The sequence below is a fragment of the Manacus vitellinus genome, unplaced genomic scaffold, assembly GCF_001715985.3.
Source record: "Manacus vitellinus isolate BGI_N305 unplaced genomic scaffold, ASM171598v3 scaffold_0_pilon, whole genome shotgun sequence".
Classification (NCBI taxonomy): Eukaryota; Metazoa; Chordata; class Aves; order Passeriformes; family Pipridae; genus Manacus; species Manacus vitellinus.
This window is the reverse complement of record NW_021938789.1, coordinates 22,942,875-22,961,059: the sequence shown is the minus strand read 5'-3', so window position 1 is coordinate 22,961,059 and position 18,185 is coordinate 22,942,875. Positions and strand designations below refer to the sequence as shown.

The 18,185-nt window shown below is 36.8% G+C and overlaps 1 protein-coding gene across 4 annotated transcripts in view; it reads left to right on the top strand.

The window, feature by feature from the left end:
- DLC1 (DLC1 Rho GTPase activating protein) overlaps positions 1-18,185 on the top strand; it is a 258,906-nt gene that overhangs the window by 115,731 nt on the left and 124,990 nt on the right. For all 4 annotated transcript variants that reach the window (XM_018069504.2, XM_018069510.2, XM_018069496.2 and 1 more), the window contains exon 5: positions 13,203-13,236. In XM_018069504.2, the coding sequence (XP_017924993.1) occupies positions 13,203-13,236 (34 nt within the window). The remainder of the gene's footprint in view (positions 1-13,202; positions 13,237-18,185) is intronic.

Genomic DNA, 18,185 nt, shown 5'->3' with positions numbered 1-18,185 from the left:
AGTGGACCCACTTGTACTCTCAGGATCTGCAGTGCATCTGTCTGCTAGCCGAAGCGAGATTTTCATGGGAATAGCTTGGGAACACAGACATTGATGAGATACTTCTTTGCTTAGTGACTGCAGAAACCAAAAATAAAATTCAGAACAAAATAAATAAAGTGATCCTGAAAGAAAAACAATTTTAGAACTTCTGGAAAAGGAAGGATTTTTAAACAGCTTCTTCATAGTAAATGTAGCAATTAGTTAAAGTTTTGATAGAAATCCTGGCTTTTAATAGTGGGTTATATTACATTACCTTTTATACCTATTCATATATGCACACACAGGATTGTGTCTTTAACAAGGAAATGGACACAACACGGATAGGAAGGCTGCATAAACTTGAGCCTTCACTTACTGTAGTAATTGGCAAAGTTTCTACTAAGAAGCAGAATTGTGCTCTGTATCAGTAAGGACTTCTTTGTTCCATAAATTAGAAATATATCATCTGTAGAAAACATTAATGTTCGGAACTTAAGTCAGATAAATGAATGGCAGTATTGAATATCTCCAACTTTTAATTGCCCCACAAAAATCGTTCACAAAATAAAGATTTTTTAGACAGAGCATATCCTTCACCAGCTATGGTTAACCATTGTTTCAATAGCAAACTATTATATCTATTAATTAAGACAAAAAAATTCAGTGTCATTTTTGTGATGTATGAAGCTGTGTCTAACACTCACTGATTCTAACAATCAAAATCTTATAAACAACTGAACTAAAATATGGAACTTCTTAGTGGAAAATGTTTTGATTGGAATGCAAGCTACAGAAATACACAGCAGGGTAGATTATTTAGAGTAAAAAAACTTAGTAGTTGTAAGAAAAACTGTGTATGTTCAAAAGTAAAATTAATTTATTTGTTATGCGTTAATCTTGTAAAATACTGCACTCTTACACATGATGCATAGAAGGTCTATCATAACAATCAGAACATTTGCAGGATTGTTTTTTTAGGCACTCAGAAGACCCCAAACATTTTTTAAATGGTAAAGCATTATTATTATTATTTCCATTTTAAACATGAAAATATTAGATGTTTGTAATATTTGTTAGTGGCACAAAGATTGTCTGACTAGTATTAATGTTTTAGTAGCAGACCATGACTATCCCCAGTAGTCTTACTCTAAGAAAAGGAATAACTAGCCTATCATCTTACCCATGCAGTAAGCTCATCCTAACTCTAACCTGCAGCATAATATGCAGGTGTTGAATGGAACCCAGAATCCCCTGCAGTAAACTGCAAAACAACCCTTCCTTTCTCCCAGGCTTTTTAAATATGTCAGCAGCATGAGCAAAACTTCACAGATATATTTCTATCAGTTTCTGGATTGTTATGGCATCAAAGATCCTATCTTTGCAGATGGTACCTGAGAATAAAATGAGATTACTGCACAGAGATGGAAGACGTGTAGTGTGTGTATTGTCTGTGCAGGTGTCTTTCCATGTAGGTATGAACTATGAAATGCTACTTCAGACATCATCCAGTTAAGCTAAGATTTGAACGACCCTGAAGAAATATGATAGGAATCGGTCATATCACAGACCTGGAGTGGTGCTCTTACTGGTAATACTTCCAGCTGAGGAAACTATATGGCAGATGAAACATATATTTCTCTGTTTTATTAACTGTACCAGAGGAACCAGTTTTTTTGTTATTTTGTATTTTGTTTTTTGTTGAGCAGAGGTCACTTGATGCTCAGTTTGACCAGAGTTTAGATATTAAAATAGAAATGGCTATAACTGGAATTTTTTTCCTCAAACAAAAAAAAAAAAAAAGGAGATTATTTTACAAGCATTTTAGCATAAAACAGCTGTGCAGGTGAATCTTTTGTTTTCCAAAGAGGTTTTTCAAGGGCTTGGGGTATTTTTTAGAATTGTCATTGTTGCATTTGGATTAAAAAACCTATTTTGTGTCATTTCCATAGGCCCTTTTCGGAGTCAAAGCTCCTGTTTCTTTTCACAGTGAGAAGGTTCTCATATTTACTAGTTACATGGTTTTGTTCCTTTTTTCCATTTTGGAAAGCGATAAAGGGAGTTGTTTTCATGCAAGCAATATCTTTGAAACTTAATTATTTTGAAAGAAACGAAAAATTCCTGAACGAACTAAAATGTGAGTTTTCTTACTTTTTCACCTAAAAGACATATTTTTGGTTTACTGCCTCTTTCACCCAAAATCTCAACAAACGTTTAAAGGTTAATGCACTGCCTATGCAGAGAGCAAAAAACCCCCTCATTTCATTTAATCTCTCTTTCTCTTGAATGACTTAGAGATATACTGACTCAGCAAGGTCACAGTATTGGCTTTTGAGGATTTTTAAGCTCATGCTCGCTACACGTGCATGTTGGAACACAAACAAACTCAGATTCCAAGAGTATGGTCAAATAAGCAAATGAGGCCCAGGTAGCATATTATAATGTTTACTCCTCTTCTTGCTACGTTCACCTCCTCCTCCTCCTGCCCAAGATAAAACTACTGTGATCTTGTGTGCTTCTAATCCTTGCCATTTGTCTTCTTATTGTAAAAGCAAATAGGCTGGTTTATCTTAATTTATGTTTCTCTAAGAAACATAAGAAACTAAGAAGAAACATTATAATTATCACATCTATCAAGCTTAGTGATAACTTTCTGAAATGCATTAATTTGGCACTTTCTTATGCTCATCCCTGCTACCTTGCAAAGTTAGATGCACTTTTTTTCCATAACCAAACACCCCTCTGACTCTCCCAGACCTATCACTGTTTCTCTCTGGTGTGGTACCCCTCCTCTGTCTGCATCATCTCATGATTAACATCACTATTTTGTGATTCTTCAACTTCCTGAGCAAAGAACAATGATGTTTTACAGAAAGGGTTTCATCATCATAGAATAAATACAGCTTTTGTAGTAATTTATTCTTTTATACCTGGAATAAAGCTCAAGTTCAAGAGACTCATAGAGGATCTGCTTTAGATCCTTTCCCACCTGGTCCAACAAGAGTAATATCGCAGTGACTGTATCCACGTGAGACTGTGAGCATAAAGATTTGTGCCAAAACATACATACCATGTATTAAAAACTAGTTGCTTGGGTTTTGCTTTTTTATTTACTTAGAGAACTCTAAACAGTTGCAACAGCCTGCTGCAGCTAAAAATGGGAAGAGTGCCTGCAGCTGAGATTACCTGCAGAGATTCAAGAGAGCAAACTCTTCCAGGATCAGAATCTTAGTAAGTGTCAATAGTTGCTGCCCTCCCAATAGGTGTCGATAAGTTGCTGCACTGCTTTCCACCTGATTTTCTTCTGTAGAACATAAAGAACATAGTGAGGTCTTCTTTGACCAGCATAAATTCCCATGCTTTATATGTAATATTCCAGAAACTCAATTGTTACTGCTGGTAAACTCAGTGAGATCTGAATCCAGGAGAATAACACTAGTGGAATCCAAAATCATAGTTAGCAGTCGACCACTGGATTTGGGCAGTGTCAGAAAGATGAATAGAATCAGATTGCTTATTTACATATCTGATTATTTGTTTAGCTAAGATTTTTTCAGTTAGCTCATGAATATGCAACACTGGTGTTACGATGGATTCCGGCACTTGCTGCCAGGAGATGAGTTTCTTCATTTTCATCTCTTCACCCATCAAAATTAGTAAGAGTGACTTACTTTTCTTGGGATGAAGGGCAAAGGGCTCCTTTGTTTTCTTTGAGGTGGCTAGGGAAAGACAGGAATGGTATGATTTTGTTGGGTTTAAATTGCCTTTTCATTCTGAAAGTAGGTGCTCACAAGTATTTAGTAGCTTGGAGTCATCATGTAACAAATTTTAGTTTCTATCATCACATGATACTATGAATTCTTATTTACGTGAAATGTGGACCTATCTAAGGTTTTAAGTTTTATATACAAGGAGATGAATAAAGACTGAAATCACCTGGGATTCCTGTCAGCCACGTAGAAGCATTCCTCAGACTTAAGGGTTTAAGGCAAAAATCACATTTGTAGACATTACATGATGTTGAAACAAATAGGAAACATGAGACTCTAATTATCCTTTACTGTTGCCTTATAGAGTTGCATGCCTTGTGGTTCCCAAATAGTTTAGTTTTGCCAGTGTTGCAGGGTTTATTGATATGTTTTCTATTGTGAAAAGGTTTATAAGATAAATATTAGCCAAAAAAATTACTTCTGACCTTGGGAAAAAGCTCTCTGTGTAAATAAACACTAATAGAACAACTGGTGACTGATGAAAAACATGAGTACTCTTGGGGCTGCTCCAGTTCTAGAGGTAGTGTGTCACATCTCAGCTTTGGTGTTAACATTCAAGTTATGTTTTCTTTAGGAAAGAGATACATATGTTTGGGGGAATGGGAGGAAGCACGGGGTTTTTTATCATTAAAAGCTAGATGAATGTTCCTTAACATCGAACTAAAATTTAACTGACCCCACATTCAAGTACTGTATGTCCATCCCAGTGCAAAAAGAGCAGTTCCTTTTCTGGTGAACTCCTGGAAAATATCAAAAATAAGTTTATTTTACACATTTGCTTTTATTCCAAGTGGAGTCCTTATATGGAAATAAGCTAAGGTCTAACAATTCCTAATTTAAAAAAAAAAATCATAATTATTTTTCACAAAATGTGTGACAGTAACTCTTGGGCTATTTAGAAACCTGCAGCTGCTGCTGTGAAGACTCTAACATCCCTATAGAGAAAGAACTGTATTATGACCAGATTCTACTTAATGATCTGGACAAGCTGCGGACAAGTTGTTGTCTTATCCGTCATATAAACTAGTTTCATCCAGTCCTGACAGATTTCAGAGCATTGGGACCTTACTCTGATTTGTGAAAAGTCTGTGGTAACTCCAGACAGAGCATAGGACAGTTATCCCGCATCTTTGTTTTGAACTTCCAGTCCAACAAGGGTCACACTCTGCCAGCTGAATGACAGAGAAAATTATCAGACCACCCCGAGTGCAGGCTCTTGGCAACTGTCTCATGGAAGGAGAACTGCCAACCATCCACCACTAACTAGAAGGAGTCTCTGTGCATGACCTGAGTGTCATAAAAAGGCTCAAGCAAACAAATGTCTAGTCAGAAAACAAAGTGGGAAGTGGCATGCAACTAACTGGAGGAGAACATATGCAGCAAGCATGTACTTCCACTAGAACTAAATTCATAGTGTTGTCATAACCTTAGCCAGACACATCTGAACATGACATTAATTTCTTATTTAAAATGAGATAATTGATGTAGCTTTATTGTGAGATGGATTTTAAATGCATTCTGCTCTACTCTTCAGTAAAATGAAAGACCACAAAGACGAAAGACCTCACTAAGTTCCCTTTGTGAACAGATTTGAGTGATAAACTAATCACTCTTGAGTTTTTTCCTACATCGTTGCTGTGATTTCAATTCAATGCAAGTTTATTCTCTTAATCCGATTCATTAGCATGAAAGGCTTTGTTTTCAGAAGCTCAGAATTTACCACTAGAGTTATTTATTTGGTATTTTGGTGTAATGGGAATATAACTGAGGAAGTTATTGCTTATGGACTGCAGTATTTCCCTAAATTCAAATCATCTGAATGATGAGCAAAAATTTTACTTTAAGTTTTGATTTACCAGAACTTTCCACCATTTTCTTTCTTGCCGGAAGACAGCTTTTCCACCAAATGTCTAATAAAATTCACAGGAAGTGGCTATTTCACTCAGTATTAGTAGGTAATAATTTCTTTCTGTAGAAGGTAACTGCAATTTTAAAGAAAAATGTCCAGTATACATCCAAAATGTCCAGCACAGCTTCACCAAGGGCAAGTCCTGCCTGCCCAGCCTAGTGGCCTTCTACAATAGAATGACTACCTCAGTGGACAAGGTAAAGGCTACACATGTCATTTATCTGGACTTCTACAAAGCCTTTGACATGGTCACCCTAAACATGCCAGCAGGCCGAGGGAGGTGATTCTCCCCCTCTACTCTGCTCTTGTGAGACCCCAACTGGAGCACTGCATCCAGCTCTAAGATCCGCAGCACAGGAAAGACATGGACATGTTGGAGTCCAGAGGAGAACCAGGAAGATGATCAGAGGGCTGGAGCACCTCTCCTATGAGGAAAGGCTGTGAAAATTTGAATTTTTCAGCATGGAGAAGGCTCCAGGGAGACCTCATTGTGGCCTTCCAGTACCTAAAGGGGGCTTATAATAGAGATGTAGACAGACTTTTTAGCAGGGCCTGTTGTGATAGGACAAAGGGCAATGTTTTTAAACTGAAAGAGAGTCGATTGAGATTAAATATGAGGAAGAAATTTTTTACAATAAGGATAGTGAAACAATGGAATAGGCTGCCCAGAGAAGGGGTAGAATGTTTCCATGCCTGGAAACATTCAAAGTTGGACTGGGCTCTGAGCAACCTGATTCAGATGAAGATGTCCCAGCTCATTGCAGAGGGGTGGAACTAGATGACCTCTGAAGGTCCCTGCTAACCCAATCTACTCTATGATTCTATAACTCTAAAGTGTTTTACATGCACTTTACAGTCATATTTTCATACATAATATATTTACAGTGAATCAGTCGCAATACAGCAAGGATGCACGCAAAAAATTTCAACATCACCTTTAAAATGAGATTTACTGAAGTTAAAAATCCCATCCTCTAATTTGAAAGAAGATGCTTAATATATTTCAGCAATGGTCTGATAGGGATTTCCTCTTTTTTTCTCATTTTTTATTTCCTTTTCTTTCTTGGTACTGCTAAGACTACATACTATTAAAAATACAGAGAGGAATCTGACTTTGGGGGGTGTTTGTTGAAGTCTTTAAAGGGCGTGTGTCTGCTTTTTTCTAAAACACGTGATCTAATCATGCAGAAATTGTTAGTCCAGTTCTTCAGTTCTGTGAGGAGAGTGAGAAATAATGTGAAGTTACAGTGAACCCATCTGGTCAAGCAGGAAAATCCTGGTTAATTGCTCCATTGCCAGAAATGTTAAATCACTTCCTGGGAATGCAATTCATTTGGAACATATGGAACTCATTGGAAGGTCTCCAGTGAATTCAAAACTGTACTGAAGATGAGAGAATTTCTCCTAAGTAACAATCATGTTTTCCCACTGGACAGCATGAAAGCAGCATGTGTAGCTGTATTAACAAAAAACTAAACAATAGTAAGACTGTCTGAGATCTTGTTGAACAAGATTTGCCTGTGGTTTACTTTATTTTAAATTTTCAAGAGATACTATATCCATTTAGGGGTTTTTTTCTCAGCTTTTGAGCAGCAATATAATGTTCTGACAGAACTTTTGGCTCATGTTACATCTTAATTCTGCAGAACTACACTGTTTAAAAACCAGATATTTGAAAGCATCATGCAAGACATCTTTTTACATTGTGGATCAATAAGGTAGTTTTTTGGTTATTTGGGGTTTTTTTAATCAGAGACTTTACATGTACAATATATTTTAATAAAATAGGAAGATTCTCAATTTTGCTGTAAACTAAGGAAATATAAAGCTTTGGCTAAAAATATGATAAACATATGAGTTCTCCTTAAATTGTAAAGAACTAAAGTAAAGACTCTTGGTTATATACATTATCTTAAGAAAAATATTTTTCACAACTGTTATGGGGGATTCAAAATTTATAAGTACGCCACAGTACCATGTTCTGAATCAAGCATTTGTGTTATTTGCAGGCTTTGAATTGAGAAAAATATTGATATTCTTTGGATAAAAATATGCTTCCTTATTCTGTCCTAAACAAAATATTTTACTTTCATTAATTTGATGCTATTAGAGAGGGTGGGATTTTTGAGATAATTTCTGTTTTCTTTTTTTTCTTAAATTCACATGAATCTGAGAAAATATTTGGTTCATGAAAAATACTATAATTTTTTGTTATGCAGTTAATTGATAAAACCAAATCAGAAAACACTAGTTCTTTAATTTTAAGAGCACATGGAGCCTAGGGGCAGCATGCCAGTGTTGTAGATGAAATCAGTAGCCCAGCTGAAGTGACTCTACACCAAAGCACACAGTGTGGGTAACAAACAGGAGGAGCTGGAAGCCAGTGTGCATCAGGGAAGCAATGACGTAGTTGCCGTCACAGAAATGTGGTGGGATGATTCATACAACTAGAGTACTACAATGGATGGCTATAAGTTCTTCAGAAGGGATAGGCAAGGAGGGAGAGGTGGTGGCATGTCTCTGTACACTAGAGAGTGTTTTGACTGTATAGAGCTCAAGGATAGTGATGATAAGGCTGAGTGTGTATGGCTAAGAATCAAGCAGAAACTAAGAACGCAAAAATCCTCATGGGAGTCTGTTATAGGCCACTCAGGCTGGATGAAGAGGAAGATGAAGCATTCTATAAGCAGCTGGCTCATGCTTCATGATTCCTAGGCCTTGTTGTTGTGGGAGACTTTCACTTGCCATATGTCTGCTGGAAACTCAACACAGCAGAGAGAAGACAGTCTAGGAGGTTCCTGGAGTGTGTGGAAGATAACTTCCTGACAGCTGATAAGCAAGCCTACCAGGGGTGGTGCCCTGCTAAACCTGCTGTTTACAAACAGAGAAGGGCTGGTGGGAAATGTGGGGGTTGGAGGCTATTGGGCATAGCAACCACAACATGATGAAGTTTTCAATTGTTGGTGAAGTAAGGAAGGGGGTCAGTCAACAAAACCTCTACCTTAGACTTCTGGAAGGTAGACTTTGGCTTTTTCAGGACATTGGTTAAGAGTTGCTTAGGAACCAGCCCTTGAAAACTAAGGGGCCCAGGAAAGCTAGACATACTTCAAGAAGGAAATCTTAAAGCTGCAGGAGCAGGCCATCTCTATGTACTGACAGACACAGATGAGAAAGAAGACCAGTTTGGCTGAACACAAAGCTTTCAACAGAACTCGGCAGACAAGAGAGTTTATGACCTTTGGAAGAAGGGGCAGGCAGCTCATGAAGAGTACAGGGATGTCATTAGGTCACGCAGGGAGAAAATTAGAAAGGTAAAAGCTCAGCTAGAACTGATATATAAAGATATCAGCTAATATCTTTATCAATGATCTGGGCAAGGGCATCAAGTGCACACTTGGTCAGTTTGCAGATAAGTTGAGCTTGAGTGTTGATATGCTGAAAGGTAGGAAGGCTCTGCAGAGGGATCTGGACAGGTTGGATCAATGGGCTGAGGCCAATGGTATGAGGTTCAACATGGCTGAGTACTGGGTCCTGAAACTGGGTCACAACAACTCCATCCATTGCTACAGGCTGGGGGCAGAGTGGCTGGACAGTGGCCCAGCAGAAAAGGACCTGTAGGTGCTGGTCAACATCTGGCTGAACATGAGCCAGCAATGTGCCCAGGTGGCCAGGAAGGCCAATGGTATCCTGACCTGTATCAAAAATAGTGTGGCCAGCAGGACCAGGGCAGTGATCACCCTTCTTTACTCAGCACTAGTGAGGCCACATCTCAAGTACTGGGTCCAGTTCTGAGCCCCTCACTTCAAGAAAGACATTGAGGTGCTGGAACATGGCCAGAGAAAGGCAACAAAGCTGGGAAAGGGTCTGGAGGATGTCATATGAGGAGTAGATGAGGGAGCTGTAGTAGTTTATCCTGGAGAAAAGGACATTCAGGGGAGACCATAGCATGCTCTAGAACTACCTGAAAGGAGGTTGTAGCATGGTGGGGCTTGACCTCTTCTTCCAGGCAACTAGTGGCAGGACCAGAGGAAATGACTTCAAGCTGCATCAGGGTAGGTTCAGATTGGAGATCAGGAAGAATTTCTTCTCTGAAAGGGTGGTTAAGCATTGTAACGGATTGGCCAGGGCAGTGGTGGAGTCACCATCCCTGGAAGCGTTCAAGAAAATATGGGATATGTCCAGTTGGCAAGGTGGTGTTTGGTCAAAGGTTGGATTGATGATCTTGGAGGTTGTTTCCAACCTTATGATTCTACAAAATGGAACCATGTTTAGCTGAAAAAAAGTAGGCTAAGTTTGATATCAAGAAGAAAAGTGAGTCAATAGAAAAAAATCTTTGTATTTACATAATTCGCTGTGCGGGAGCTGGAGTAGTAAAAAATGGTGGCAACAGGTAGTCATCACCATGTGAGGTCCTTCTCATAATTTCTCTAGTAAAACTTACATGCTTTGTGATGCTATCATTTTGAATGTATTTCTTTATCTGAATGAGCTAGTATTATTTCTTTTTTCCCACGCAGCTTTTTTTAAAAATTATTACATTTGATAATTTGCATAATCCACGTCTCTCTAGCATCAGTCTAGCATCAGTGTTAATGAATTGTGGGAAGATTACTGTAGGAATTTAGGAAGTACTTATATCTATAAACCTCACTCAACCTTAAAGTTTTCTGGAACTTATAGTGCTTCTTCATCCTACTTAACAGAAGTATAAATTTTGTGACTTACACATCTGCCCTGGGGCATTATGGTTCAATGTATTTCCATTTACAGCTTTTTACTTGGGCTAAACCTACTAAATTCTAACAACCTTTAAGACTGCCATCTAAGAAATTCCCTAAAATTTATGTTTCACTGTAAATCAATGTTTTGATGATCATCAAGTAGAAATATTGTATATTTCCAGGAAATAATTTGATGTGACAAATGACATTATTAACAATATTTAAAATCTGATATACCAATATGAAAAAAAAAATCTACATGTTGATATGAATGATGATGACATCTTTTTAGAAGTGTTCATTCAGGCCAAAGGCACTGCCAGTGAGTTGAAGTGCCATTATAAACATGATTAAAATCCATTTAAGTCTGTCATAAAGCCACCAGAAAATTATCTTCTTTACTTGTCGTTATCATATCCACGTTGAGTTTTGTAACTGCTTTGCCCCAGCTATTCATCTTGGCTTTGCATTTTAGACTTTACGAAGGCTATCCCCATCAAACTGTTATCTCTCTTCCATGACACAGCTTATGACTTCAATGCTGACACTGCTTGTTGCCACATCTTCAGCTGCGTCAATGGTATGCTCTAAGCTTTTCTTAAAGCTTTTTTCTTCTGTGAATCTGGCTAACAAAACTCAACACTAAAATGTGATAACAACCTGTCCCTATCTTTCCTTCATTTTTCCTGACCCTCTCATTTGACATACACTTGCATTCCCTTGTTCTTTCTTGTACTACTGTTTTCCTTTCCTGTTTGTTTGCTTGTTTCTTGCCTTCTTCTCTTTATAAAGTTCTGTCTTTTCAAATTTCCTCCTTGTACAAATGTTAATCACAGAATCACAGAATATGACAAGTTGGAAGGGATCCACAAGGACCACTGAGTCCAACTCTTAGCTTTTCACAGAACCATCCCCAATTATTCAAACACTTCTTGAACTTTGGCAGTCTTGTTGTTGCGATCGGTTCCTTGGGGAGCCTGTTCCAGTGCCCACCCACACTCTGGGTGAAGAACCTTTTTATAATATCCAACCCAAACCTCCCCTGACACAACTTCAGGCCATTCCCTTGGGTCCTATCACTGGTCAACACAGCGATCAGTGCCTGCCCCTCCTCTTCCCCTCACAAGGAAGTTGTAGACTGCAATGAGGTCTCCCCTCTGTCTCCTCTTCTCCAGGCTGAACAGACCAAGTGCTTAAGTCAGCTGTTCCACATACAGTTTCCTCCCAAGGCCCTTCACCATCTTCATTGCCCTCCTTTGTACACACTCTAATGGCTTAATCTGGAGTAGATAGCTTAATAGCTTAACCACTTAGGTCTGGGTAAGAGAGGAAAACTATATACTCGTTTTCAAAATTTGATCATTTTTTTTATAAAAATCTATACATGAGACACCTTTACTTTCTTTGAAACTGAGACCTTGATTCACTCTGTGATTTTATTGCTTCTTTGGTATGTTCATTTTCTTCAGTTCATGTAAGTTAGTGCCTTTATTGCATTACTGGAGAAAATGGTCCTTCTGAACAAATATATGTTTGCAAAATGCAAGGGAAATGTTTTTCAGGCAAGAAGCTATCGTTGTTTTGAAAAATATTAGTCTGATGGTACAATATTTTTGAGTGTCAAACCTAAACAACAGGTATTTAATGAGTTAGAGTGCAGGTGAAACAGAAAGAATCACAAAAGATATGTATTAATATGTATCATCTAAGTTGAAATTTTGTTTTAGTTGAAATTTTGTACAAAATACCATCCTGGAAATGCTATAATACACTATTTTATATAGCAGGACAAATCAAATCCTGAAATTAAATTTTCAAAGTCTACTTTGGGAACTCTATAGCAAGTCTGAAGCTTGTCGGTTTGTTATTTCTGTCCATCACTCCCCTCTTTCTTTTTCTGTGAATCTACAGCAGGAAAATCTGCTGAATAAAAGCTAGACTAACATAGTGGAATGCAATGTAAAATTGATACCTCAACTCACATGGCAGTTCTGCATACATTGCATACCCAATACAATTTCTCATCCAGCCTTTCTTACCTTCATCATATATGCACATTTTAGAATTCTTTTTTATGTTTGCCATATGAATTCTATTTTACTATTCATTCAATCTATAACCTCCTTTCTTTTGGAGGGGAAAAATCCATTCAGAAAATTCTTCTACATTAGTCTGAAAGAAAAGCATAATATGCTTTTTTTACATCCATTGCAAAAAAAACCCACACACACTTTTCCAAGCCCAGAAACAATTACAGCTGATATGAAAACACTTCTATTACTTGTTGCTGAAAATTTATATAAAAAGTAAGAAACTGGTATATTATAGAGCAATATTTATTTGAATATAAATCCTAATTATGTGGAATCAATGGCAGAACTCCATTTGAGTTCTGGAGAAGAAAGATTTGGCATTTCAGTCTCATCTTCAACCACATGGATTTTGTCTTCACTCCCTCAGAATTATTAAGTAATTTCCCAGTGGAATTTTGTGGGCAAGTATTCTGGGATGATTATTTCAAAATGCGATCATAGGAATATCTTATTAACTCCATCTCCTCCCTCCTCTCCTGGTCGTTTTTAACAGTAATTAGTTTCATAATACATTACAAGACACTAAAATGAGAAGTGTATATTTCTCTCCAGAGTGCTTAACGCAGTGAGACCTTAGTTCTTTCCAGACCTTCTGGACAGTATAAAATTTACCTTAAGATTTTATAATGTTTCCGTAATATTATTGTTTTTTTAATAGCAATATATTTTCTTTTTTTCATTTTCCTTTCAGGCTATGCCAATTATTTCAGAGAAGGAGAAGGCTGGTGAGTCAATATTTACTCATTTTCTTATTTCCTTGTTGTATTTGTTGTTGGAATACAGTGTTGCTTAACTAAGTGATAAAAGACAGTCTTCAACTGTGGGGTTTCTAACTTATAGGATTACAGATCTAACAAATGTCTGTGTAAAGGTTGTTTCCTGAATAGGGTATTTTCTCTTTCTGAAAAGCAGTCCAGCTTTCTGAGTGATACTAATAAAGATGTTTGAAACTGTCCTACAAAGTATCCGGTTGGATTGCAGCTGCTCCATAAATGTCAGTCTTCCTGTAGTTACTAACTTGTTATTTGATGTTACCATCTATTATGATTTACTAGATGTCTCAATTAACAAACATAGATGCAAATACGTTTTCTCAAGTCAGTGAAATTTGATGACTGAGTGTGAAATTTATTGCCTGTCTTTAAATATGGCAGGAAATTCCAGTTACCTGGAGTATTTCACTGGAGACAATAACATTTGTTTTGGCTAAGTACTTCCAGAATATTGAAAGATTGTTTTTCTGTTATCTTCCGTCATATGTGTTCTCTGAACACTTTATGTACTTTGCTGTTGGTATGTGGAATCCACTAGTGATTGCCTGCTAGACACTGTCGAACAGGTGTGTTCTTGTGATAAACACTAGGGAACGCTCCACTCTTAGCACTATAGTTCTCTAGAATCTCTGTGGTTTCTTGTTATTTATTTTAATTGATTTAATTGCTACTGCCCATTGAATATAGCTTGAAAAATACCTCAAAATATCCAAATGCCACCTGGCATTCGGATTTATATCTGATTTTTATTGGTGATATTTTCTTGCATTATCCTTGTTTGGATTTTTTTCTTTTCTTTCGCTTATTAAGGGAGAGGAATAGGTTAAAAATGTTTTGAGAGAAAAGCCACAATTCTAATCAAGGCTGTAAAAGCTATTGATCTGTCTGCTCAGGATGTTGCTATTTTGGCTGTTGAAGTTCAGAAATAATTCTCAAACTGTGACCCATATTTAATAAGATTTTTCTTTATAGATTTCACAGGTGGCATTATTTGGAGTTTCTTTTTCTGAGGCAGTCTATATTTGACCACATCTTTTAAATTATGTCCCAACATGCAAATTGATTATTACTAGCTTTACTATTTGCAGCTAATTTCAAATAAGTTTGTCAGGTATAAATGCAACATTGAAAGTTTTTGTACATCTTTTGTAATTGCATACCAAACAATATTAAAAAATATCTGAAAGTCTTTAAAAAAATCTTCAGGGCATAGACTTGTAATGACCTCAGTTTTAAACTAGAGGAATAGAGCTGCAACAAATATTTGCCATAATGGTTTGTAAAATTAGAAATAAAACTCAAAGCTCTATGTTTACTCCTGCAGTGTCAAAACTGCCTAACATGTCAGTGTTGATGATGGTATAAAATCAATGGTTTTTTGACCTACACTTTATAACCTGTACATATTCATATGAAGTCTCTCTGTTTTCTTTCTTTCTGTTCAGACTTCAGTGTTATGGGGTTTTGTGGACAGCATTATATTTAATATTACAAATATTAGATAGAACTTCATGCCACATGAAGTCAGTTTGCCTGCATTTCCATGTACATGAGCACCAGCTCGACTGAGAATGACGATGTTGTTGCCTTTTAATCACTTTTGGCTCTTGTTTAATTCTACAACTCAGAAGCTCACAAGGTCATGTTAGGGTTTTTGCAATATTAAGCATGTATTAGGGAGATGATTATTAAAATCAGTCCTATTGACTGAAGTCACTTGGCTCCACGGGTAGTAGTAAGTGCTGCTTTTGTCAAATGCAACTGGATCTTGATTCAAACATTCAGGTCCCATGCTTTGCAATTTATCTTGCCATCATTTGATCACTGCTGCTTACACTTCACCAGATAAATGACAAGAGTCATTAATGACAAAGTTGTAAGTAAGGTGTGAAAGCCTTCAAAAAAGAGTATAGCATATCTGCATGTCTGCTGTAAGAGAACAAAACAAATATTAATTTTGTTATTTATTTGGAAATACCAACAATCTAACTCGTTCTAGTTAATATTATTATGAACAAGTTAAAATACGCTACAAAATATTACAGAACAAAAAGGAGTTGTTTGTGTTATTACTGGCAAGGCTATTAAGGAAGTAAAGAGATTAGCTAGCATTGTATTAAAATTGGATTAAAATTAACCCAAAATTTCTAGTCAAACATCTTATCTCATCTTGAGAAAATTTTCTTGTAGGTCCCTCTTTCCTACTTACTACTATTTAGTTCCATCTGCAACTGGAATAATAAATAAAAGAAAGTAGAATGGCTGTTATTCCAATGTTTCTGGTTTAGAAATCTTGTATACAGAAATAAAACCTTGTTTTTCACAAGACTTCCTATTCTGTAGACTCCAGATACTTTGATACTTTCAAGTGCTTTTCCTATAGGCAACCAAACATTTAGATTTGTAAATGGGCCAAGCTGCTTAAGCAGACTAGAAGTTCACACATTACTGATTATGTTTATAGCAGTTGTTAATCCTTGAAATTAAATATTTTCTTGATTTCATGTATTTTCCAACACACAGTAAATTTTGACATCAAATTCAAACTTTCAGATGAGGTACTTGAAAAAAAAAACCCACACATACTATTTTTAGATTTGGAGCAAAGCCAAACATAATCTGAAAATATTGCTGCTTTTGTTAATTAATAACTCAAGAGTTGCATAACCAGTTAATTTTTTTAACAGTGGAAAGTGCAGTAAAACACACAATTGCAGAGTCCCTTTGGCAAAAATCTATAAATGATCAGTATATTGAGCAGAACATCAGTCATGCCTAAATATGTATACTATTGCTTCCACTTGTGTGAATTAGGGCATTGCAAATGATGTACTGTGGCATCAGCTATTTCTGAGTAATGCATTTTTAAGAAGTGTCAATATTGTTGATATTTCTGGCAATGCTGACAAAAATAAATCTTTCAAAATAACATTTTGAAGTAGAAGTTAAGATCAAGCAGTATGCACTGTTGGGGAAAATGAGGGCTCAAGCCAAGAGATGACTCAGGATTAGTACTGTTGGCACCTAAATCAAGAATACAGGCCAGAAACCAGAATCAAAACATTATTTTTTCAGTTTCATCTGTTTTTCTTTTTGAGTAATTTATGTATTTGCATGCCTTTACTTACCTTGCTGACTGTTGTGATTTTTATTGTCATATTCTGTCCACAAACTCTAAAGAAATTTGAGGGATAGAGTTCATCACACCTGTCAGTAATGGAAGTGTCTGTGTCAGGGTTAGTGCTGTTGACTTCATTTATAGCCTAAAATAATCAGCATCTAAACCGGGCTGTATGTCACGTGGCTATATATGTCAGCATCTGATTTATTGATGTGAATCACAGGATGAGACTTCATGAATGTTATTGGTTAACTTTCCACTAAAAGTCAAGATGGCTTCTAACACAGGTGTTATATTCAGTACAATGAACCCACTGTGAGCCTCCTAATTCAGGGCTAACTTTTGTTTTTGGAGCAGTGTTCCCAAAACAAAGGTGAAATAATTGTAAGTCAATATCAGAATTATTGTTTAAGTCTCTTTGTGTACCTGCTAAATGATTTCCCAATGTATCCTCAAATATTTGTAGGGAACAGTGAATTCTGTCACTTCAAAACATTGCTATAACGGAGCCAGCAGGAAAGGTAGAGTGAATATCCACATCTGGTCACAGACTAGCACAGCTCATTTCTCTTGAGGTGACAAAACTATGTGCTATCACATAAACAGGGCAGAAGGTTTAGTCTAGCCCTAAACAAATATTGAATAAATATTAACACCACTGGTCCACAATGTTCAACGGGATAATAATTTTTTTTTTCCTGTGCATAAAACAACTATCCTGTGGTATTTTTTGTTGAACACACATTTAGAATAGTTGCTGCTCTAAAAATAAAAAAAGGGCCTTTTAAGTGAGAATAGCAAGTGAATACACTTTTGAGTTTTCATGATTCTATCAAAATGTTCTCTCCTGCTTTAAAACATATTGTAGAAAAAGTGCACAACCTCTTTGGGTTCTTTCCATCTAGTAGGTTAGAGAGGTCTACTTCAAATAAAAGTGTCGAGCTTTGTTATGTAGGAGAACAGATTTGATAGCCCACTTCTCAGTTGTGTTTTGATGATCAGCAAGCCAACAAGAGGAGAAACATTAAGCACAAAGACAGCAGCCTCATTGGATCTCTGGCCAGCATACTGTGTTTGGAAGCTCCCCAGTAGTACTACAATATGAGCCTAGCAGTGAACAAGTCTTTTTTTTTCATTATTTTTCTGCATCTAATCTAGATTTCTGGTAAAGATGCTAATTAATAAAGTACAGGTTCTACTGTCCTTTGTTGTTAATTTTCCTGGTTGTCCTTTTGATTCACAAGGAATACAAATACAGAGACTATTAAAGGGACCTTAATGACAGGGTAATTCCTCTCATAGACTTTTATTGTCAGTGTCAGACAGCAGAGGACACTTGGTGCTCAGCCCCATGGTGAGATGAGCTGCAGAACAGGAGGTGATGGAGTGATGACAAGGTGGGTCAGGCCTGTCTGTGAGAACTCACAGCAGGAGGACCTGAAAAATTCAGTAGTGACAGGTTCACTGTCATATAACAAGGCACATAAAAGACCAAGTACTTGGCAGTAGGTAGGGGTCTTTTTATTTAATTTAATTTAACTGCAGCTCTAATCAAAAAGGAAAAAAAGAAAATCTCTACTAGATTCTACAAATATGTTCTAGATGCAGAGAAATCAGTTCTTTCTATGAGCAGTATTCACCGGGTGCTCTGTTTTCACAAAATCATTAAGGGTTCATCCATACAGAACTTATTTTGAACCTAGAGCAAACGTTAAAAAATTCAATTTGACTGGCTACAGGATATCAGTTTCCACATAAATGAGGGAGAAAAACAAGTTAA